This window comes from Candoia aspera, chromosome 7, assembly GCF_035149785.1.
Source record: "Candoia aspera isolate rCanAsp1 chromosome 7, rCanAsp1.hap2, whole genome shotgun sequence".
NCBI classification, from domain to species: domain Eukaryota; kingdom Metazoa; phylum Chordata; class Lepidosauria; order Squamata; family Boidae; genus Candoia; species Candoia aspera.
The window spans coordinates 67590280-67615787 of NC_086159.1; the positions used below are offsets into that span (position 1 = coordinate 67590280).

The window sequence follows — 25508 nt, forward strand, 5'->3', positions numbered from 1 at the left end:
AGGCAATGGCAAACCACATTTGAAGACATTGCTAAGGAAACTCCAGGGATTTATCCAGGCAATCACCAGGATTGAGGTAAGACTGACTCAAAGAGTCAAGACTGACTGAAAGCTGCACATGCATGCCCACATACATATAAATAAAAGATATTATACAGGCTCAAGAACTTGGCTAATAAATATTGATTGAAGAATAAATTCTTCCCAACAGGCCTGGTCTCACACATAGGCTGTGACATTAGACTTTAGAAGTGTTTCTCTTTTTTAAATCTAGGACTTTGAGTTTTGAATGCTGCTGAAGAAGGAGGTTTTTAATTATATATACACACACACACACACATATATATATATATACTGTAATTTTTTATCTACCCAAAGCCATTCAGGAATGGGCAGTATACTAATGTACAAAATAAATGCATAAAGAAATACATTGCTGATCCTATTTATGATCCTGTCTCATATTTTTGTAGCTTTCAATCTGCATTTCCGTTTCTGTCAGTATTGATTTAAATTATATAAAAGGTAAAACCCTCCTTATTCCATCTGTTTATGAAATCAGCCATCTAAACATGCTCTCTTGGTTGTCTTTCCTGTTCCATTGAATAATCAATATCCCCTTCTGTATTTGGAATAGAATTACAACTAATGGGCATCTAAAACAAGAGAGATTGATGCAAGGCAAGCAAGACCTTTAGCTGCATCCTGTTTAAAAATTAAACTCTGGAAAGAAGCAGCATTTAAAGAAAAGATTTTAAAACTTAGAATGAAAGCTGGTAAGGGTAATTAGTTTGGGAAGAGTCACGAGGATAAATAGGAACGGAACATTACATTTTTCACAGGCCAGTCTAAGCTCCTGGAGGCAAGAGAGGAGAGTGCATCAGCGAAGTACTGTAGATAAATAAAAAATCCAATAACACAGTGCAGATGCATGAGTTTTTATCCCTATCTTACCCATCCCTTTGAATAGCCCGATGCAAGTGGGACCTTTGCAGGGAAGGGAGAAGTTTAGCAATGTGCATGCTGACTTGCTCTGTTTGCAATGCATTCATTTGGCTTCCCCAAGTGTGTGTTTTTAAATGAAGACTCCAGAGATAATGAAATCCATCCAGCAAGTGACGTTCACTCGCGAGACACCAATCGGCCTGGCCCAGTCCAGGAAGGGTCCTTGACAACTGTATATGATTCCCCCGAGGTAAGATTAGCCCCGATCCTATTAGCATTTAGGAAATCTCTCAAAACCTGGTTTTTTTCAACAGACTTGGGGTTCCCAGGGAAATAAGGAGCCTGTGAGGTAGCTACAACGTGTAGGATGCTGGTCCATTCTCCCATGGTTTTAATTATTTATATCTGTGTTTTAAACTGTTTTAAATTTTTAATTGTTGGATTATTTATTTATTTGTTTGTTTATTTTATATCCTGCCTTTATTATTTTTATAAACAACTCAAGGTGGTGAACATACCTCATACTCCTTCCTCCTCCTATTTTCCTCAGAACAACAACAACCCTGTGATGTGGGTTGGGCTGAGAGAGAGTGACTGGCCCAAGGTCACCCAGCTGGCTTTCATGCCTAAGGCGGGACTAGAACTCTCATAATACGCCTGATTGGTTCTTGGGCTGAGAGAGAGGGACTGGCCCAAGGTCACCAGCTGGCTTTCATGCCTAAGGTGGGACTAGAATTCTCAGACACCTGGTTTCTAGCCCAGCACCTTAACCACTAGACCATACTGGCTCTCATATATATTAAGAGATTTTTTATTCTTTATTTTTTATTTATATTTATATTATTTTTTACTGTATATTACTTTTTGTATTATTGTGATGGTTTTAATTGATTGTTGTAAACTGCCCAGAGTCCTCTGACGGGAGGAGATGGGCGGGGATAAATTAGATAAATAAATAAAAAATAAAATAAATAAAATAAAATATATAATTATATTTTTGTTTTATAATTGTTTGCTTGATTTTTTTATTGTATACTGCCCAGAGTCACATACATAAGATAGGTGGCTATATAAATTTAATAAATAAATAAATAAAAATATATTCTCCCTAAGACCCAAGAGCACCTCCTTCTTAATGGTCCCTATGGATGGCTGAGAATAAATCACACCCACTTGCAAGCCCCCAAGGTAGATCTCCATTTCCCCTAGAGGAATCCACCCAGGTTTTACATCAGGGAAAACAACCTTAGGGGATCCTGGATTTTCTCTGCGGCGCTGGGGGCTCAGCCTCCCGACTGCACTCCAAAAGCAGGGATGTGCATTAACCGGGATTTGAATTAAGTCCCTCCCCTCCAAGGTTGAATTCTGGGCTGTGCAGATAAGGAGCTGCAGCGGGGGGTGGGGGGAGAGAAGACTTTTCTTGCAATGACTTTTCTTGCAAATATTAAAAAGGGAATCAGAAAATTTGGGTCATGTCTTGTTTTTGGAGTGCTACTTGCAGGCTTCTTCCCCAATCCTTGGTTCCCCACCACCACTACCAATTTTATTACTCATTTCATTGCCTCTATTTTTTTCCCCCACTCCTGAGATTTCCATTGAGGCCCTGGGGCTCAGGAAGTGGTCGAGACCCACCGGGGAGTCTTTCCTTCAGCAGCCCGGCGACTCCTGGTGGACTTGGAGGGCCTCCGTAGGGCGATATTTCCCCTCAGTGGCCTTTGGGGTTTGGCCTGAGTTTCAGGCCAGTGGTTGTCTGGGGTGGCCTACCTGTAAGGGGCGGCCAAAGGAAAATGAACTGGGTTGGCGGTTCCCGGTGAGTGACGCAAAGCAGGCCTCACAATTGCACAATTGGGTAATCACGAAGGCTGCCGAGGAAAGGTTTTGTTGAAGCGGGAGCTGGCTTTAAGGTTGACGCCCTCCTTCCTGGCTGAGTTGTAGAAATATCAGTGCAAAAGAAATGGTTTCTTCTACTAAGTATTATACTGCAGGGCCTCCAAAGTGGTGACAGGAGGAGGAAGGAAATAGGCAATTTCCTTTGGATTCTCTCTCTTTTTTTTAAACCCACAAGTTCAGGTTTTATTGCATGAAACTTCCCACACTTGTTTGAGGGGAGGCATGAGGATATGATATCCTTTATCCAATTTTGGAGATGAAAGGCTACAAGTTGATCATGCAGCGGCAGATTCTCCCCTTTCGAATTTCTGTCTGTCATACAGGATGATGATTATTCTTTTTAAGGGAGCTCTGTTAGGACTGGATGAACTCCTCCATTTTACTGACATTCATCGTACTCTTCTGCAGGGCATTTTATACCCAGGTTCACGATAGAAGTGGACCCCAGAAATATTTAAAAACACTGGAGTGAGGGAACATGGCTCACACAGAGGAAAAACTCAGGGCTATGATTTCTCTGTACTGAATTCAGATCTTGTCAGTTGTTCCAAGGTCTCCCAAGCTGTGGTTGATAAAACTGAGGGCTTACTGTAATAATTCTAGCTGATACTTTGAACCCCAGCTGGGAAAAAAAGCCTCTCCCCAAAGACCTACTTCCAAACAGCCTTTTCATAAAATTTAAACGGACACAGCTAAATGGTGCGAGGGTTCCTACATTCAGAAGGCTATGGATGGGGTGTAATGCCCTCTCTAGATCAGTCACTCTGTATCAGTCACGGAAGAGAAATTCAAGAAAATTCCCAATGTGACAGATATTATGTCCAAGTGGTTCTGAGGCCATCAGATCAACAGCTCATGGCCTCCTTTATTGTCCATTTTAGGTGGATATTCATCTCTGCCTCATATCCCACTGCTGACAGATTATCCTTGGTGCTGAGACTCATTTTTCTAAAACACCCCTGTTCCCAGAAAACAACCCAGCATCTCTCAGTATCACAATGGGGAACTTAGAAACTGAAATCTATAATGTTAGAAACCTATACAGTAACGTTTTTAGTAGTTCTTCTTTCTCCTTTTTTTAATAGTAACTTTAAACAACAAAACAGTTGAAACTTTGCCTCAGAGGTATAAAATGATTTTAAAAAGAGTATAGTATATACTAAAATAATGTATTGTAATGCATACTATAATAAAATATGATACATTATAATAGATTATGATAATCAACAAATAACCATACATCATAATATATTATGCTAATCCCCAAAACAAATTATGTTAATGCAGCAAAGCATTATGCTACTTGCAACAATAAATAATAATACATTATGGTACATTATAATATATTATGATAACCACAATAATCATAAACCATAATACATTATGCTAATTGAAACAATAAATCATGATAATATAGTTGCACTTTATGTTAATTGAGATAATAATAAATTAGGGTATATTATAACATTATATTAATCACAATAGTAGATCAGCGTGCATCATCATAAATTATGCAAATATTTGGGTATGTTATGTTAATTGTGATAACACATTAGGGTAAATTTTGATAAGTGTGATATTTATGATAATGGGTCATACATCATAATAAATTATGCTGATTGCAGTAATATATTATGATAATGTGGTGGGACATTATGCTGATTGGTATAATAAATCATAATAAATTGGGATATATTATACTGGATTATTATAATTGAAAGAGTAAATTATGATAATTGTGATAATTTGCGATGATAGTATAATTTAATAGTAATAGGTAGCCAGTTTAGTGTAATAGTTAACTGCTAGCCTCACAGGAGACTGAGTTCTAGGCCTGCCTTAGGCATGAAAGCCGGCTGGGTGACCTTGGGCCAGTCACTCTCTCTCAGCCCAAGAACCAATCAGGCATATTATGAGAGTTCTAGTCCCGCCTTAGGCATGAAAGCCAGCTGGATGACCTTGGGCCAGTCACTCTCTCTCAGCCCATGGTATGAGAGTTCTATTCCTGCCTTAGGCATGAAAGCCGGCTGGGTGACCTTGGGCCAGTCACTCTCTCTCAGCCCAACCCGCCTCACAAAGGTTTTTTGTTTTGGGGAAAACTGGAGGAGTATCAAGTATGTTTGCTGCCTTGAGTTAACTTATAGAGTTGACCCATAGGGAGAGAGAAAGAATAAGAAAGAAAGATGGGATAAAAATGTAATAGTAACAGTAACCACAATAATGGCAGGAAAGGCCTGAAAAATGATGCTGTAAACAGAACAGTTCCAAAACCTTTTAACAATATTATTCAAAGTCTTGCTTCACCTTCCCCTCCACCCCACTAATTTAATGTCTTCGGAATTTTGAATTAAGTGGGCAAGAAATTTAATCAAGGAAATGGCACACCATTAATAATCTCTTCTGATTTAGTGGCGGAATAAGTCTGGCTTCAATATAACATTCATTAATTTTATAAACTATTATAAAAACATGCTTTTTCTTTTCTGTCTTCCAACTTCTAGTAGAAGAATCATGCTTACCAAAGAGAGAAGAAAACAGAAGGTAAGTTATGATTATGCTCTAAATATATATTTGAGCTAGCCAGAAATCGTCATCATCATCGTCATCGTCATCGTCACAGTAGTTTTAGAATTAGAACCTTATGAAATAACTGCAAAACTTTGCATGATCCATAAAGATGGAGATACTGTACATGGTAGCTGTTTTCAGATATGCTGAATGCTATTTTAGAATCATTCATTCTCATACCTCCTGCTATTTTTTCTAAGTAGACTTAGAATACTTTGCTATTTGTATATTTGTTATAAATGACCCTATTTATAAGATTCGTATGACTAGAGAAAGCAGGAGGTGATACACAAGAAATAAATGGCCAAAATTATCACATCACCTTTTCTGTCTCCTGTCTGCTGTCAACTGAAACTCATAAACTATTTTCCCTCTAGTGAGATACAGCTTCTTCTACAGATTTCCATCTGACATAATAATTATGAGACAGACTTTATATTGCTTCAGTGATGGCTGATTGACTCTGTAATGTGCTATATGTCAGTAGTGGAGAAATGGCCACAGATGTACAGCTCCAGAAGCAAAAATTGTTGCTTTCCAAAAAGCGTATATTGTTCTTTTTAGACTGTTGCTTTGCTGTTAAAAAAACATTCAAACTGGGCGTTAGTAGAAAGTCAGGAGTACCTGAGACTAAACAAGACTGATCAATCTCCAGATCAGGAGCTCACAGGCAGTGCATGTAAGAGAAGAATAAAAATAGTATAATTGGAGATACATTTTAAATTGTTTATATGTATTTTATATTAAATACCAATAGAAAGGTGTTGTCTATATTTCCGCTGAATAAATTGATATCAGTCAAGATGGAGACCAGATAGGAGGAGAGCCTGCGATAGCAAAAATAATTTGTGGATTTAAAGATGCAAGAAGAGGAGAATGAAAGGAAAACACATTTGCTAAAAGTATGAGAATTACAATTTTCTCCTTTTTGAAGAAGATTCTGGTGCGTTTATAGGCATAGTTTCAAACACAAGGTGGCAGAAATGACTAAGGAATAAAAACAAGAAATAAAAATTCAGCTCCAGAATGAGCTTTAGATTCTTATGTTAAAAAACAAAACCAGGGTTGAGATGTTTTATCATTTCCACTAGGTTCTCTACTATGGCAGGGCATAGGGAAGACCCTTCAATTCAGTCCTGTCCCTGCTTGTAGCTTGCTGCTGGAGAAAGAGACAGGGAAGGAGGCCCAATACTGGACTTACCTCTGAAGTCAAAATTTTATCTTTGATTTTGGAAAAGGGAATCTGAGCTTCTTCTTCCTCCTCTCCTCCTCCTCCTGAGCTGCTGCTGCTTCTTCCTCTTCTTCCTCCTCCTCTTCTTCTTCCCCCTCCTCCCCCTCCTCCCCTTCCTCTTCCTCTTCCTCTTCCTGAGATGCTGTGCCAGGGACATAACAATGCAGCCATAGTTGTAAAAATTGATCTCCTAATTCTATTGTTCACTGTGAATATTTTCATCGGTTAAAAACAGTATCTAATTCCACAAACTAAAAAGAACTCTACATTTACCCTGTAGGCTTAAGCCTCTGTGTTGTTGTCAAACCTCACTCAAGATATAAAGCGAAGTTTAAGTGCTCTTTAAAACAGCAATTTTTAGATTTAAGTCTGCATTCATATTTTATATTGCAAATATATTGCATATTTTTATATAGTGAGGATTTTTTCTTCCTTGTAATAAATTAATTAATGTGATTTAAAATTAGACATATAAATATTTTTGCCCTGTATTAATATGCTTTACTTAAAGTAATACATTGATACCACGTGGTCTATATATTAAATTGAGATCTATAGCTTTAAGAAGTAGTTATGCTAATGCAAACATTTGCATCTGTTACAGAAGGCAAAGACAATGTGATCAGGCAAAAAATGGTACTTGGTGGAAACAGATATAGGCTGGCCAAGTGTTGAATTTAACATTTCAGGAAGGCTGGGAGCTCTAAAGTAGGGGTGGTATATTACACACATGGACTAAACTAATTTTTTGAGTATTTTATTTTGCTTTTTAATTATAAGGTACCTATTTTAGGGTTTTTGCCATAGTTTTCTTCAGTTTTTTTCATTTACAGTGAATGGCAAACTGAGTGCCATCAGTTTGCAGGAGTCATAATGCGAGGGGGCACCAAGGATCTTAAAAAGGACATTTGGAGGTTGGACGTTGCTTACCACTATGCTACTGAAAGAAGAAAGGCAGAGAAGAGTTCCCAGAAAACTCTGTATTGTTGTGCAAATTTTTAACTAGGTCTGGGGACACCCTGGTTTGAGTCCACCCTCAGTCCATACGAGACCACTAGGTGACTTTGGGCCAGTCATGTCTCTCCCAGCCCAGCCACCACAGAAGGTTGCTGTTGTGAGGGAGATTTCCATGTTACTTTCCTGGAGGAAAAGTGGAATACCAATCAATCAAATCAATATATTTGCTACAAAGGCTGTATATATTTTGAAACTCTTTGTTAATGTACTGAGGTAATGTTCTTGGTTAAAATATAATTATGTCCTATATGAACATTTGTATTAGAACTTCTTCCCCCCCTCAACTTAACAGGATTTTTTTGAAAAGGAAAAACTTAAGTCAAAGATGAAGCTATTGGGAGTATCTCCTTTTAAAAGCTCAGCTGTCAGTTTAGACCTTCTCAATCTCTATGTTGTTAATCAGATCTCTACAAAGAAAGAAAATACTGGTAAGTTTAATAATGCATTTCATTAACACAGTTTAGCTTTCAAAAACAAGACACATTGCCAAGTCCTAGCTCTCCTGTAGCCTCAATATTCATTGTATCAAATTTTAATCATATTTTTCATCTAAACTGCAAGTTTACTAATTAGAAGTAGAAATAGATTCACACAAAAAGCTATAACCCATAGTATTATGCTTGCCAATTGCCAGTGGGAATTAGAGCTGTACAGTACTTTGGATTCAGTTCTAATAAGGTGCTGTGGAATTCACAGGATCATGAACAAAACACCTGTCTGCAATGCGTAAAGTAGCTGCATTTTGTTTTGTTTTTTAAGAATCTCATGGCAAATACATTGGGCAGGAAAAGACATGGCTGCTTTGGGGACAGGTGCTACATTTGCATTTCCATGCACCCCAAAGTACCTTTTTGGAACTGAATCTGAAACACAGCCCTGGCCCAGTGAGAAACTAATACTTTTGGTTCTGTGTCCTTATTAATATATATAAATATATAGTGTGTTCCTGTTTAACCCACTGTAATCCTGTGAATCTTCATTTTAATTACAGACAATATTCGAAAGCCAATTCATGTAGATATTAACAGAGAAATTCAAATTCCTTTGAGAAAGCAAAATGTAGAATTTCCCAAATCACCAGAATGCAGACCAACTAAGCTGTTCCTAGATAACATCCAGCACAGGTACATATCAACTATCTTTTCACATTTTAGTAAAATGCTTTCTATTATTTCTTTCATGTGATGCATTTTCAAATGCATTTTTTTTCAGATAACTGTCATTGGACTATTTGCCAGTCAAATGCTTAAAATACTACTTAGCCTGTGATTTCTGGATCATTTTTTTTTTTTTTGCAGGCATCACCTTACATTAAAATTGATGTGAATATATAAAAAAGTGATGAAATGTAATGATATCTTAGGGCAATTAATATCCATGAGATATACTTTTCATTAAACTCTCCAACGTTTCCATGTTCCTAAACTCATGATGCTGATGATGATGATGTTTACATGCCATTAAGTTGCTGTTGACTCTTAAATAAAAACTTGCTTGCTACCTCAGAATTTCAACCTCATTTCTCTTTATGGAAATTTATAAACAAATAATTCTGCCTTCTTAACTAAATAGTTGTGTGTAATTTATTGGTTATCTTCCTCAACCATCCCAGATTTAGGTCACCTGTATAATATAATAAAAGGATAACTTGCTCACTTTTGCACTGATAAGCTTTTTGTTTCACTCATTAAATGTTATTTCCTTTCTATATTCAGGCAATGTATATAGGTGACCCACTCACAAAATAGGATTTGAGCCACAACATGATTGTTAGTCTTGAAGTTATCCCAAGACTCTCCCTATTGTTGTATCAGATTTAATGCAGCATCAGATTTGTTAACTATTAGTAGAATTCTATGCACATTTATTTAGAATTGGAGGCAACAGGACTTAAATCTAGGTAGAACTGCATAGGATTATCCTATAGCTGTAATTTCTTTAAATTTGTTTCAAAATAAATTTGCCTCTACCTGAAAATGCATGAATCATATATTGTTTTAAAATATACCAATTAGTTTTTTGCTTTTTAAATTGTTTTCTTCATAGGATACAAAAAGAAATCTTGGATAATAGAAGAAAATACCTCTTTGAAAAAGCCAGTGCTCATTCTGAAGTAAGCTCTTTTCATTAAATTAGATTTATCATTTCTGGCTCTGTTTCAAATGTAACACAACAGTTTGCACTTATGGCATGATTTTTAGAGCAATTCTAATGTGAGCTTGTAGAATACAAGATTGTATCATAAGCCTTGACTTCATTGTGTAGCTCTTTTCAATCACCCTTCTCAAAATAATACTAAAATGATATATAAATCCATCAGTATAATAAAAGAAAAAAAATAAATACAGGCATCATGGAGCAAATAAATGCATACTGTAGTATTAGACAATTCCATGAAGTAAAAAATAAACTGTTCACCAGTTCTACTGGTGTATTCATATCACTAAAGTTAGGTTTATAAAGTGAATAAATTTCCCAGAACTTGCCTAATCTGTCATGAAGCCTTTCTCTAATGTATTGACAGGATTTAGGATCTTCTCTGCCAGTAAATAGTAAAGATGAAGACCTCTGGCTTTCTACAGCAGCACACAGGCCAGAAGAATTCAGGGCCCCAGATTCAGATGCACCAGTTGGCCTGTATTTCCAGCAGTTGAATAGGTAGATTATAAATAGATTGTATTACAGTACTTTTAAATGTTTTATTATCTTTGGGGGGGGAAAACTTGCTCTGAAATAATGATTTTTCCATGTGAATTTTTAATAAAGATATAATGTGAGTTTATTTATTAATTATTTATTATTTTATTATATATATAATGATATCATCGAAACCTTATGCTGATGTTTGAGATTATGTGCAGAAAACAGATCAAGCTGTCTTGCTGCAGCTCTCCTCAGTTCCAAAAATGTGACAAGTTTTTCATCTGTCAAAAAATAAAAATAAAACAGACATTTGTAGCTGTGCATGGTGTGGAAATCAGAATTGTGCTTATCCTGCTGCTATCTTGTTCGTTTCACTGGGCTATTGTGTTATCGAATCGAATTATCCATTCAGTCGCATCCAACCCTTGGCGATTCCATAAGCCAGCTCTCTCCATTTGTGTTTGCAAATGGGCTTAAATATATAAAACTAAATGTGCTTAAGCACTAGCTAAGTAATATCCATACTAATGCTGGAATGAACAAATTTGGCAGCTGGAACCTGTGGGCAATGGCAAATGTGATATTCTATACTTACTTATATAAATCACTTTGATGAGTTTACCAGAAAGGATAAACACAACTTTAAAATATTAGAGTTAATAAACAAAAGAGAATATTATCAAATATGATCAAGTGTGGCTGTTCTTTTTCCAATTGATTAGTCAATATTCAAAGAAATGAATGTATTGTATCACTAAATACAGTATAGTTGGCTCTACTTAATTTGTTTAAAATACTAAGTATAGTGTGAGTGATTGTTCAAATCAGAACATTTCAAAATTCTCAGATGTTTCATTAGGTATTTTATGTTCTGACATCATTTCCGGTGATTTTTATTACCCCACTTTTCTTGGCATTAATGGAGCCACAGTGACATACAGTGGTTGGATTGGTTAATCACAGTTGTTTGAACAATATGATTTTTTTAAAAATCAGATTTCCAGGTTTTGTTAAGAATAAAAATCTGTGTTATAATTATTTGCAGTATTCTAAATCCTGAAACAATGTCATGTCAGCAAGAAGTCCATCTTTCATGTTAAGCAAAACTAAGCTTTTAAACCTTCTACATTGTATATGTAACACACAAGCAATTCACATTTTGCCCTTTCCTCCCTAAGTCCAGGGTCTGATGACTTTGTTGATAAGGATTCTGGAAACAGTCAAGCAAACAGAGAAGAACCATTGTTTGGTACTGTAAATGACATGGCAAAGACTAGCCCAAATGCAGACTTCCAGCCAGCTGCAACTTTGTTTGAAGAAGAGAATCCAGAATTTCTGGCTTTTCCTCCTTCTCAGTCTTATTGTTCTTTTTCTAACAAAAGCCACACTGACCAGCTGTTTGCAGATTGTGGTGATGCAGAAGAAATACTCAGTAAACACAGCCTGTATGGTAGTGAAGAAATGCATCAGGTGACAAGTCCTTTTCAAAGGTGTGCAACTGAGAGGGACCTCACAAGTATCCTCACAGCTCCAGAGATGATTTGCTCCACTAACAACCAAAGCTTAAATGCAATAAAGCAGAAGTCAATTTGGAATCAGTTCAAAGATTACAGTACTCAGAAAAGAAGTCCTGCAGAGTTTTCTGATCAGCAACAACTTACTATGTTCTTTGAAAATACAGGTAAATGTCTGCAATGCAAGAAGCAATAATGAGAAGGCTTTATGTTTAAGGAACTGCATGATTTAATTAGCATTTAAAAATGTTAATATGGGCACTTAATGTGAGTGGGAAAAGAGTTGCACGTCGCAGGGATGTCTTGCTGGGTTATGTGGTAATTTATTGCACTTATTTGCAATATAGTTCATTCAAATAATACCACTAGCAATAGGAGCAGTGTTGTCTTTTGCATATTATTTCCCAAATGTGTAATGGCAACCACTGATTAACCAGGAAAAAAAGAAGGTGCAGTTGCGGTTGGATCTTCTCCTGGAGAAATGAATCTCTGTGTCCCAAATAACAGCCTGCTTGTTCCATGAGATCTCTAAGGATTGAGAACCAACCATCTCTTGAATGGCTTGGCTCTCATCCTTCTTTAGGTGATGTTGGAGGATCTTATCTTTAAAATGTATTGACTGTATCAGTGCACCTGTGGCAGATTTGAAAGCAGAATCAAAACCACACACAACCTCCTTGTTACGGAGGGACTGACTGATTAATTGGTTGCATGTTATATTCAGTTACTAAGGTATGTTTTGATCCATAATTGATCATAAAAATGAAAGTTTCTGTAGAAACGGGGGAAGGTTCCCTTTTAATTTTAGTAGAGGGGCAGTGAACTTATGAGTAACTGAAATTAATGGAGAAATTGCTGAAGGAGGAAAAATGCACCACTGAATTATGACCCATGTTTTCTTTTTAAAGTTGTCGTGTAAACTTATTTTTAAGACTTTTTATTTGCAGGAGGTTTTAAAAACCAAAAGAAATATACTAAAGTACCAAAAACTATACAGAATTACTTAAAGAATAGGTGAGTTTTTTTAAAAAAGTTTCATTCATATAAAAATGGTATTACAGTATTTACCATCTGCTATGCAGATTTTTCACCATATTTTGTGAGAAAGTATTCTTGTAAGATTGTTGTTATGGGGAGCATGATCAATCACAGATTACCAGAAAGCATCTCTAAATGCGCATGCACACACACCTTCTGTCTTCCAAGTTTATTGTTGCTTTTTTTCCAGGCAAGGACAAACTTCAAAATAGTTCTGAGCTACTACAGCCAAGTCTTTATTTTCACAAGCCATCTTTCCATGACATGCCTAATCTAGTCAGCCACTAACCCAGTGTTTCTCACGCTTGGCAACTTTAAGATGTGTGGGCTTCAACTCCTAGAATTCCACCATGCTGGCTGGGGAATTCTGGGAGTTGAAGTCCACACATCTTAAAGTTCTCAAGGTTGAGAAACATTGCACTAACCTAATCAAATGTGGAGAATACAGAAACCCCATCTACTTTATTCAGGAAGTTTCTGATACCCATGAACCTTTGTACCATGCTTGAAAACAAAAGTTTATGATAGTCATGGATAACATGAATGGACATTTACTTATTACTATTAACAAGAGTTGCAGATATGGTGTTTGGAATATTATATTCCAAGAGTCATTTTTGTGAGATGGTCGGCTATATAAATTAGATTAAATAAACAAATATCCTGCAATCTATCTAACAGAACATAGCCCAGTCCAGGACAATCTATCAGCCAGCAGGTAGGCTTCTGGGGCAGGTCAGTATGCTAAGGAAAATAACTCAACTGCAGTGTTGCAGTGCTGCCCTGCAGCCTCCATTCAGCAAGAATACACTATGCCCTTGCGTGGTGCAGCATAAGCATTAGAAGGTGATACACACATTTCTATAGACAAAAAATATAAAATAATGGGATTCTGTTCTCCAACAACCTGCCATTCAGCACATTGGGGCAGGAAGGCTGAGTGCATAAATAAGTACAATCAATAAGCTGAATAAGCTATCTACTACTGATTGTTTTGATTGGCCTGGATCTTACAGGTTCTCTTTCTTTTCCTTCTAAGGTAATGCCCTTTCTTCATGTTGGAAGTCCTGGCAAATCCAGCATACCTCATTAGCATGTGAATTAGCATGTAAATTGAGTTGTCCCACAATGCAACTCTGAGGAAGCTGTTTGTTGCCACTCCCACTTCCTCTCTCTCTCTTTCCCCTTCTTCTACCCAGGGAGAAGCAAGCATGCTGCTCTGCTCTCCATTCATCAGGGCCATGTGCTCGGGCCTTGATGAAGGATTCTGCCCCTTTCTTCCACGCAGCTCTTGGCAGCTGTAGGGCTGAGAGTTTAGGGCAAATTATGTATTTAGAAAGAAAAGAAGAACAAAGGAACTTCATCTTCTCCACCAAGATGGGTGTAACAGAAGCAAAAAAGAATAAAGTCAGTAAGAATTCTTTTACTTATCTTAACCTAATCTGTCTAAGCGTGTGATTCATTATGCTTGGGAGGACTGAGTGTATAAGATCAATAACCTGTGTTTCTCTGGCATGCTCATTGAAGGTATCTAAGATAATTTTCTTTTTCTGTGGCAGCTTCTCAGCTGTGTTATAAGCTCTGCTCCATTTCAGTGGTTCTAGCAGGCCACTAAATTGGCTTCACTTCAGAGGTTACAGGGCATTACCAGATGCTAATCTTCCCTTCCATTTTATTTTCCAGTAATCTTGTGGAAGAAGCTGGATAGAGAGAGAATGACTGACTGAGAGTCACATCAGCTTTCTAACAGCTCCCCTTTTCTTAGACTGCCTTATCATTTTGCTATTCTAGTGCTTCAGTTCTGGTTTCTAATTCAGTTTTTTATGTTTCCAGGAGACACTAGGTGACTAGGCTTGACTAGCTGCAGTCAAAGTGATCAGCAAGAGTGCCACAATCAACCTTTATCAACTTGCTTATTATAAAAAAGGGCAAAAGCTGAGGAGACTTATCTGTGATAGCAATTAATTACTGGCACCTGTTATGCAAGACAACTGTATCTCAGTGCGAAATGATTTAGTTTTCCAAGGCGACTCTGCAGTCGTTATGCAGTTGGCCTTGAAGATGTCACAAACAGAGCCCAAGCAGGGGACTTGAAGGATATTGACTAACATGTTTATATTAAGGACAACAGAGGGTCTTCCGGTGGAACATTTCCCAAATGTTCTTTCAGTAATTGTGGAAGTTGATAGCACTGCCTTGAGTGTAAGAAATGAGAACGGACTTGACTATTGTAGGCAAATACATTTTTGTGTATTAGATGAGTGCCAATGCCTCGGTATTTATCTCAGAATTACACTTGTGTTTGTTGTGCTATATTTTATACCGTAAATTATTCTTTTGACATATTAGAATAGGTTCTTACCATTAGAGTTTCATGGTTCTAGAAGGTGTTGGATACTTACTGAATGCTAATGAGGTGGGTTTGCTAAGAACAATTACCGCACTGGCCTTAAATAATTTACTTAAGTTTACCTAAACTATAGTGTATCAGAACATTGTTAATATTCATTTTAACTTGGTGAATAGAGATGTAACTCTGGCTTATTCTTTCTCACTGTATTTTGCAGCAGGAAGGAAGGACAGGCAGACCCAAACATGAATTTCTTGAAGATTTTTGAGCATGAAGCGGTAAAAATTTATATAAATTGTTCAAAGTCGCCTATATCCTAGCTGGTACATTTTCACTGGTGCTTGTAATTTGACAGGGACATAAAATGTGTTTTGTCGGTTGCCCTCTTGTGCAGGATCATGACAGATCAGCCCACTAGAGCAATATGAGAAGGAGTGGGCTGTTCCAGAGAGTTTGGTGATATCCTACAAACTCCTAAATCTTAAAATGATTGTTGGTGAGATAGCAAACAGATCTATCTGAACATTATATTTTTAAGAATAATTTTCCAGAAATATCTCTAGTCACAATATGAGATTTTTAAAAAAAGTGTATTTTTATTCTTGTTTCATGTGGTACATTTCGTATAGTGAGAGCCAGTTTTATGTAATGGTTAAGGCACTGGGCTAGAAACCAGGAGACGGTGAGTCTTAGTGCCGCCTTAGAACAAAGCCATCCAGATGACCTTGAGCCATTCACCCTCTCTCAGCCTTAGGAAGGAGGCAGTGACAAACCACTTCCAAAGACCTTGCCGAGAAAATTATAGGGACTAGTCCAGGCAGTCACCAAGAGTCAAGACTGACATGAAGGTACCATAAGTAAGTAAGTGCATTGTGTGTTTGGCACGCAGCTCTCCTGTAAGCCAGCTTCACTCATAATTCACCTTTCCTTTAGGAAAACACGAGTAGTGAGTGAAGTCCCAGGGAAGGGCCTTTTCATGGGCACTCCCAGCTCTTTGATACGACAAGACCCCAGAAAGGACAGTCTTTACAGGCTGGGGGGAAAGGATTGCTTAGCCAAATTTGGTTCATAGATTGTAGCAGGGATGGGGAATTTGGCTATTTGTCCAGATGTAGCTCATTCACAACTTCAAAAGGGCCCCATTCACCATGGGCAGTGGTGAGACATTCTAGAAAGTGTAATTCAGCAGCTTCTAGGGGATCCCAGATTCAATAAAATAACATTAGTGTAATCTCAGTTAAGTTTGTGTACATGTAAGTGGGACGATAATGGAAAAGATTCTGTGAGCAGAACATAGCATGTTTAGCTTCAATAAAACATCAAAAATGGCCAGCTGCATTTAAATATTCTCAGTTGGAAGTAATTTATACAGTTTATATAATTCAGCTTCTCTTAAATTAACATGAACTGAACTTGTAATGTTAAGCAGAATCAAAGTACATGATCAGTTTTTAGACTTTCTAGTTCCTTTTACAATCTGAACGTGATAGTGACAGAAAAGATCAGAGACAGACAGACCAACATAAAAAAAAAACTGGGGAAAGGCAAATCGGTATTGTTCCTCCAGTCATGCCATAAAAATGAAGGGAGAAGATTGTATCCTAAGCATATTATGCATTCATAAAATTATCCATCCATTTATTTATACTGAAAAGATCTGTTATTCTTCCTGCTACAAATAAGGTAAGGCAAAAACAACAGAGCGGTAGAGTCTCTGGACAAAAGTCGTAAGAGAGCCAGTTTGGTTTAGTGGTGAAGGTGCTGGGCTAGAAACCAGGAGACTGGGAGTTCTAGTCTTGCTTTAGGCATGAAAGCCGGCTGGGTGACCTTGTGCCAGTCACTCTCTCTCAGCCCAACCCACATCACAGGGTTGTTGTGGGGAAAACAGGAGAAGGAAGGAGTATTAGCTATGTTTGCTGCCTTGAGTTGTTTATAAAAAATAATAAAGGCAGGATAAAAATAAATAAATAAATCTAAAAGGTTATTGACAGAATGTGGAATAGAGTTTTATGGAGAAGATCTTTTGCTAGGATACTCAATTCCTGACTATACAATCTCTGCTGGATTTGTGTGAGAAACTACATTGCCTTAGTCTTCATAATGCATCTGTTTAACTTGCCCCTCTTGGCTCATTAAATAGGCCAGGATGGTTCTGGCCCTGGATTAGGGGAGATGATCATTGCCTCCTTACAGGGGAGATGTGTTTTCCCCTGTCTAAAAGAGGCTGTAGTAAGGTACTGTACTTACTGAAGAAAGAGCCTCTGTTGTTCCCAGGCTATGGAAAGCACTCCATCAGGAGTTAGATTTGGCTTCCACTCCCTTGGTGTTTGGAGAATGTACGAAGATGTATCTCTTCCTTAAAAGTTAGATGCTATTAATAATTATGACATTGCTTACTTTAAAAGTTACTCTTAATTTTTATATTCTGCTTTTGTTTTAACATTTTGTTAGCTTGCTAGAGGAGAAAAGCTGAGTTATACAAAATAAATAACTCAAGTTGATTTGCTTGCAAAGCATATGAGCAGTCAGCAGCTACGTAGCAGATGCCAAACCATCTGCCCTTTGCATGATGAAAGATCATTTGTACAATAAGCATAAAAGACAGGGTTGCTGTTTCTTTCTCACCATATGAGGCTATAACAAGTACCCATTCTTTTCTTCAGTAAAGCTTTAATCCTAAACCAAGTAGGAAAGAAACTTGGGTTCTCTTAATGGAATAATTGTGTAGTGTGGCAATTCTATTAGTGAAGACATCAGAAAATGTACTCTTGCAATAGAATTTATCAAAGGTACACTGGAACCAATTCATTGCCGAGACAGAGCATCTCCTGGCAGTCTTTCCTTGATGTAAGGAAAGAATTATTTCCATGTTATGCTGTAAACAACAGGACATTTTTTGAGCAAGTTACTAATACCATGATGGCAAGACCTAGAAGAGAATCTAAAGAAAAGTCGCTGTGGTGAAGTTATACTAATGTCATTTTTTAATTTTTTAAAGCTGGATAAGGAAGTTTCCAGTGACTTTGATCAGCATTCAGAACAAAGAAGGCAAAACGGTTAGCTTTAATTTGAAATTCATTAATTGTCTTAACTACCTTTTCATCTAGGCACCTTAGTTGTCTTAAATGGTTGCACATTTAATGATGAAGAAAAACAGAAGCCCTCTATTCTTTGACCCTAATGCCCTTATCAAGAATGGAAATGTCTAACATGAACTGTAAGGTACTTCTAACTCATCTTAAGGAATTACACAGTGATTATCCATTTCATATCTTCACCATTTCCTTGTTAAAATTTCATGATTTCATAATATTCATACTTGGTCTTTCAGAAGTAGGGACAGGTTTTCAGCCTCCCTTTGCTCATCACTGTTTTGCTGTATCAGCATCACTGTATTGCTCATCACTGACAGTAAAGTCAGAAATACGCTATTTATTTTCTTGCACACCCCTGACCTGTAATGACTAGGTGTAACATTAACAAAGAAGTGTGCCAAGTAGGACCCATATAAATACATATTATTATCATTTTGTAATCCCTACAACAAATCCCCTTTTTAGAACTATGGTATAGCAAAATGCTGACCAATCATTTCAACAATATAATTCCAGTTATACCACAGATCAGTACTGCACAAAAATGCTGGGCTGCCTTTAATTTCCTATATCAAAGACAAGCAATGTTTGGTTACCAGGGGCTAAGGCCTACAAGGCTGTGATGCGGGGATATCACCAAAATAGGTGGGATTGGGATCCCCAGGATTTGGAGACATTTGGGAGAGTTCGGGAAGAGACGATACATTAGGAGCCACACCTTTTCAATGTTTGTTGCTGTTTCTCAGGGCTATAGAAGCCATGGGTGTTGTTTTTGGCTGAAGAAGGACAAGAGTTCATGCGTACAGGTTCTAGTAAGCCTGCACTATAGCACGCCATTAGAAAAGCAGGGCTTGCATCTCCTCAATAAGCATTTTGCCTGAGAAGGAACATCTACGCACTGAAGATGCCAGTGCCCCATCCGGCCTGTTCCTTCCTTTCCCTCTTCACGCAGGAAGCTCTCAAAGGGCACTCCACTCACCTGCTGTTGAAAGTAGGCAGAAATTCTTCCTGTGAGCAAAACACCAAGCTTAATTACAGTTCGTGATCATGGAGAAGTTTCTACATGCCTTAAGTACAGAAGAGCGAAAACCTCTCCAGTATTAGCATGGGAAAGGCAGGAGTAAGGAAGGATGGGCTAAAATACAATCCCATGGCTCCTAGAACAATTGAGGTTTCCTAGTAAGACGTAAACTTTATGACAGTCTCTGATGATTTTGCACTATAGCAGCAGAAATATCAATATGCCACTGCAGAAACTAAAAAAAAATCTAACACGATAGCTTGCTGGGCTGTATTTTGCATCTATTAAAAAGTGTTGTTGATGTTTAGAGTTTCTTTATACAAACTCAGGATTTTTGTTGTTGTTGTTGTTCTTCAGATGATGACTCTCAGCTAAGCAGCCAGTCACCCATTTATTCTCCAAAACAAGCAGATAGTTATACTAGTTCTTCATCTGACGAGGTAAGGACAAGGCAATCTTGAAGTTAACCCTCCAAGTATTTGCACATTGTAGGTTCTGAATCCCTCTGCAAAGTATTTTATTGCATAAAAGGCTTCTCAAAATGCATCACGCACATGAAAGGAGAATAGCTAATAGCATCATTTACATTACTACTAGCTAACTTAATGGATTAATGGAAGGCAAAACTATTGGCAGTGCTTTGAATCTAGAATTGGAGTACAGTTGCCTTTCTTTGTATTTTCATTATATATATATTTAAAAGGGTCATATGAACAATAAAAGGGACTCTATGTGTCATTGACAGTCATGGTGATTCATTGGATGCTGACAAATGAGTACACTGACTCAGATTTATTTCAACAGTCTAAAATAGAGGAATGGAATGAAGAGGCATCATATGAAGGCTCTTTTTCAAGGACTTCCAACCATCCATGCTCAGGTTCAGAAAATCAAAGATCAGAGCGTGTGTGTCAATTTGATAGTGGGCCCTGGAACACTGCTAACATTCAGCCCCAGGAGGCGAAATCTGCTGGAACACCAAGAATGAATATGTTGAACACAGCTGGACTACAATTGTCAGATATGGATTGTAAGGGAAAGCATGATGTTTCATCTCAGACAGATACATGTGCTGAGCCAGTAGAAAAATCCAATGCAGCTGTGCAGTGTGACATAATACAGGTCTGCAACTGTAAAAATGAGCTATCCTTTGCCCATAGTGCTGAAATTGTTACTTCAGCTAGCAAGGTGGAGACCACTGGAGGGCAGAACATTCCATCAGATAGCACAGTACTTCAGCCTACAAATAGCAATTCTTTGTTTACTAAGAATTTGTCTCCTGAAACAGATTGTTTCATAGTCAGTGGCAAAGTGAGCCTAGCTCAGTGTAACAAATAAAAGGAAAAAATGTATCTGAACATACGTACTTATTGGCAGTGCAGTCAAGAAGAGGGCTTGAATTACTTTGTTCCTTCCAACACCTATATTTTCCAGCTCCATTTCATTACACAGATTTAGGGATACTTAAACACACGTGTTACAAAACAATGGGGAACTAAGAAATTATAATAACAGTGATTAAAACAACATCTATATAATATTGCTACTCTAGTTCAGTAAACTTTTATCTTCTCTATAACTGTTTTCTCCATCCCTTGACTAAATATATCTTTCTATACCTCCCATTTTTGTTTACACATTATTTAATGTAAATATCTCTGTAAAAACAATACTTATAAATTTGCATTTTCTCCTTTCCTTCTTAAAGCTAACACACAGTGGCCCAGTTCTGTCATAATGAGTTGCTGCATGCCAGAATTTGTTGGCGAGCTCAAGCATTTTGTCCTCTTCAGATGAGCTTGCAACAGAAGGAAAGGGATGGATGAAAAAGAGATCCTCATTTGTATGTGCTGTCTGTATCAGAAAGCTATGGCTGAAGACCCACAGCCAGAATTCATTTGCTATCTTGATTTTAAGCAGTATTTAAACCATAGTTTTCTGGTTCACCTCAGGAAATCTCTAAGATTAAGCATACAAGAAGAAAGAGAGGAGGACGGACTTAATCTTCTTATTTATTCGTATGTCAAGAAACAGTTTTCTCATTGTAAATTAATTGGATCAAAGACAATAGATTTCCATTTTAATGTAAAATTTAATACTATCAGAAGCTATATTAAAAATGAAGAATATAAATTTCTGTATCTGAAATTGGGAGCCTCAAGAATGTTCCTGAATATTCGATCGGTAGTTATATTTCAGCCCTCCTTTAAACAGTGACTTAATTCACCTGTTCTTGCTTTTAAATTTGGCTGAGTATCATCCAGTTTAAGAGATTGAGATTTACTGTCATTTTCTTTGTAGCTATGTTTCCTGTAATTCAGAAATGACGACTTGTTTTATTTTTACTGTTTCTCCTTTAAACAATTGCTCTGTTAAGAAAGGAACTTCCTAACCCATTCCTCCCTTCAGTTTTGCCACATCCATGTAGGTCAGCCTGGACTAGCTGTGGTTGAAAGGAGCTTCCTGTCTTATCTTAAGGAAGAGTCTTCGGTTTGTCAATATCATCCCATCCGGTAAGGAAAGAGAGAGGGATTAAGTCTTATTAAAGGAAGAGATGGCTAAACAAGTTACTGTGCAGTACCTTGGTCCACTTTGAAGCATTTGTTGAAAAACGTAGGCTCCGTGGCTGTTGCCCCATTCTTGATCTGGGGGACCTTGTGCCTTAAGGATATGATATGTGTGTTTCAAATTGTGTTCTAAAGCCCCAGCATCTCGCTGAAATAAAAACTGGTATTAGAGGAAATTCTGCATCAAGTAATTATTTCCTATTGGAAAGGTTAGCTGTGCTTGTCTGCTGAAGGAAGAGTCCAGCCTGCACAGAGAGTATAACTTGGCTGTACTGTGGCTCTCTTAAGAGTTCCTCTCTAGCACGAAGCCAGCATATTGCAATCCCCACTTGTAGAAGCTACAAGTCCCAGCAGCTTCTTGGCAGAGGCAGAATTTAGAAGAAACAAATAATCAAGAACTGCTTTTCTGAAGAGAGAGAGAGAATGAGAGATGGTGGGCTAGTGAGGGGAAGTGGGGAGGGGGAGAAGCATAATAACCCCATATATGTATTGTTTTGGTCAATAACTTGTTTTATCTTAGGTTACATTTAGCTGCCTTAGCAACAAGGCATCCAAAAATGGGATAAAACCTTCTCCACCAATGAGGAAAGAGAGAAGTCATGTGATAAAAATGTTGCTGTGGTGCTGGTACTCTTGGACGCTTTCCCTTTCTTTGGCTTGACCTTCTACCCTTTTCCTTCCCCATCTCACAATGGCATCTGCAGGGAGGGATCAAAGCCCTGTCCCTTTGGTGTGTAAAGCAACACTTCATGCACATACCACAGAGGGAGGGCTTAGTCATGGGCTCTGCCATGTAGCAGATTGTGACATCTCACCCATGGATGCCCATGTTCTCTCTAGTCATGGTCTCATTTGGTGGTTACCAGAATATCAGTTTTTTGGTTCCTGGAATAAAAAAAATGGGATATAGAGACAAACATTATTTGTTACAACATATTTTCCAAAATTGCTCTCCATATGGTTTACTTGCAAAGAGAATCACAACAGTACCACAAATACATCTTTGGCATTTCACTGTGCTTGATTCCTAACAACATTGTCTAATATTTCATTCAATAAAAAAAGTCAGCAAAGCAAGCAAAAGTAGTAGCAACAATATAAAAATTATGCTTTATATATACCAAATATATAGATTTAAGTCCTGCTTTTTTTCCAGGAGCTCCAAGTAGGCTCATTGGACCACTCTTCATTTTATCCCCATAACAATAAACCTTGGAAATAAATAGGGCTGAGAATGACTGATCCAAAGTCATCCAGTGAGTTCCTGTGGCTGAGAGTGGATTTGAACCCAAGTCTCTCCGGGCCTAAAGCAACACCACAGTGGCTCTAACTCCTAACACGCTGATTAAAAATGTTTTTTCCAAAGGAAGTGGAAGTGGAATTGAAGAGTATTTGACAAATACAAGCAATGCATCTGATTTACACATTTGCTGAACTTGCATTTCCTTTTTTCATATTAGCAATAGGCAATTAAGAGTATGGATGTATCACTTATACGTAAGAATGGTTCGAGCTTCTTATCAAAACTACTTGTTGGACATAAGAAGCATAGATGAAACCTACATGGTTTTTCTTAGTCAGTCACTCTGTCTACATTAGTACTGCATAAAGCTTCTAGGTCTTTAAAAGGTGTGTGACTGCCAGCAATAAAAAAATGGAACATTTCTCAGATAGAAATCCAGGATAAAGCAGTGTTGCAGCTTTTGATACTCTGCCAGCTGTGTGACTATGCAGGCATTGCTTACTCAGTTGTCCTATGGTAGGACCAGAAGATGCATTCAACAGATGGGGAAAACTTTTTAAAACTCTTAACTGGTCTGGGTTTGTTTTTGTGCCCACTCTGAATCTTGACATGTGCTCCCTGTTCTTGCTCACCCATTCGCTTCCCAGCCTATGAAGAAATCAAAGCTCATCAGCGCCCAATTCCCCTATAGGTAGGTAAGTCATCAGAACAGTGCTTTGGCAGGTTGTCATGGAAAATATTTGTGAACGTACCGCCTTAACGTGACAGCTGGTATTCACTACATCAGAGGCAAAGTTGGAATGCTAACACGTTCCCTGACAAGCACTCCATCTTGAAAGAAATTATCCTCAAGCTGCTTCCTTGAATTTCCCACCTCACTTGGTAGGAAGCATGACATGTACATCCTCGTACTCAAGTACATTCACTGAAACATGTTTGATTCAAAAGGGCCAGCCCCTATTTATTCATTCTGTTGGAGTGCATGTTATGGAATATTTAATATCTTAATAATTCCTAGTCAAAATTTCAAGTATCTCAGAGATCATATATGATCAATGGCTCTCTTGCAGCCACATTTAGAGAAATTGACTATGGTCCCATGGACCTTAAACTTCTTGGTAATATTAGCAATGGTGGTCACAGGAACATGAAGCTCTTTGTGGATGGTTTTGTAGCCTAACCCTTTACCAATGCCTGGCTATTACCTTCTTCCTTTCTTTCTCAGACAACTCTCTGCCTTTCCTTCTCTTGTCCATGTTCACTGGGCTGCGCAGATGACACAGAACACCTGAACACTTTTCTCCATTCAAATAGGCAGAGATTATGAGATTGAAGACACTTGCGATGCAAATTAAAGAAAACCGTCTGCTTGAGGAATTGCTAACATCCAATCATGTCTTTTAACTTCTAAGGGGTACCACTAATGAGGTCCATGCCATTTTCATTTGTTCTATTATTTACAAGAAAATATTTAGTCATACATCAAAAGCAAAGTGTTGTAAAAACCTTTAGAACTGTTCGGGAAAGGATGGAGCTTTTTTTGTAAAATGTTTTCAGTGATGTTACGCATTACCAAATCCATTCCCTACTTCGTTCTCGAACAGACTGGTCTGCCCCTTTTTATGTGCACTTGAGGGTGATCTTTTTGACACCCCCCCCCCACCCCGGGTCCTAAGATAAGGATGCTCCATTCTGTGTTTTGTCACTTTTTTCTTTGCTATCTGGTATCTTTAAAGCAGAAGCTTCTACATTCTGGTTTAAACAGTATTAGTTACCTTGTAATTCTTCTGCAAAGAAACATGATTCTTATTGTACCAGGAGACGAGTCACATACAGTGGAAATTTTATCCTGCAATGACTTTTTTTTTTGGCAATATTACTAAAAAATACTCAGCATCACAAATCCAGGCAGAGGAAGCATAAAATATAGGTTTTATGCTTTTATCAAATTTTATCAAATTCACATTATGAATAGAATTGAAAAGCACACAGGAACGTAAACAGACATTAATTTTGTGTTTTATAGTTCAATTAAGGAAAAAAAATGAAAGAATTTTACTGAAGAATTACAAAAGAATGATCTGAGCATCTGTTACTGCTATAGAATCCACTGTGTATCTTATATATTCAGATATTAACATATAAAGAATGAAACACATGAACTCAAAGCTCTTTTAATACCCCTAGTTCATCCAGGTCCGTTATCAGGAGATAATAGGCAAGATCCCCCAAGAGAGCTTGCCAGTGCTCAGTGATACGATTTGGGGACGGAACAGTTGTTCAAACATGGAATCATTCTCCAGCAGGAAGCCACCTAACTAAATAATCATTTCTGAAATTCAATTTGCTTGCAAGATGATTTGATTTCCAGGGCACATTCACACAC

General features: G+C 37.6%; 1 protein-coding gene across 1 annotated transcript; it reads left to right on the top strand.

The window, feature by feature from the left end:
• The first annotated feature begins 1009 nt into the window (after positions 1–1009).
• Positions 1010–21923, top strand: REDIC1 (regulator of DNA class I crossover intermediates 1). The gene is made up of 12 exons (XM_063309356.1): positions 1010–1195; positions 5337–5376; positions 7944–8079; positions 8643–8775; positions 9698–9764; positions 10176–10309; positions 11473–11997; positions 14970–15048; positions 15373–15474; positions 18195–18252; positions 19670–19752; positions 20036–21923. Exons 1-12 carry the CDS (start codon positions 1182–1184, stop codon positions 20648–20650), a joined length of 1986 nt encoding a protein of 661 aa, XP_063165426.1. The 5' UTR covers positions 1010–1181; the 3' UTR covers positions 20651–21923.
• The last annotated feature ends 3585 nt before the right edge of the window (positions 21924–25508 follow it).

Coding starts and splice junctions, on each gene's coding strand:
- REDIC1 (XM_063309356.1), top strand. Junction 5,377..7,943: donor AAGAGAGAAGAAAACAGAAG/GTAAGTTATGAT, acceptor TCAACTTAACAG/GATTTTTTTGAAAAGGAAAA. Junction 19,753..20,035: donor CTAGTTCTTCATCTGACGAG/GTAAGGACAAGG, acceptor GAACAATAAAAG/GGACTCTATGTGTCATTGAC.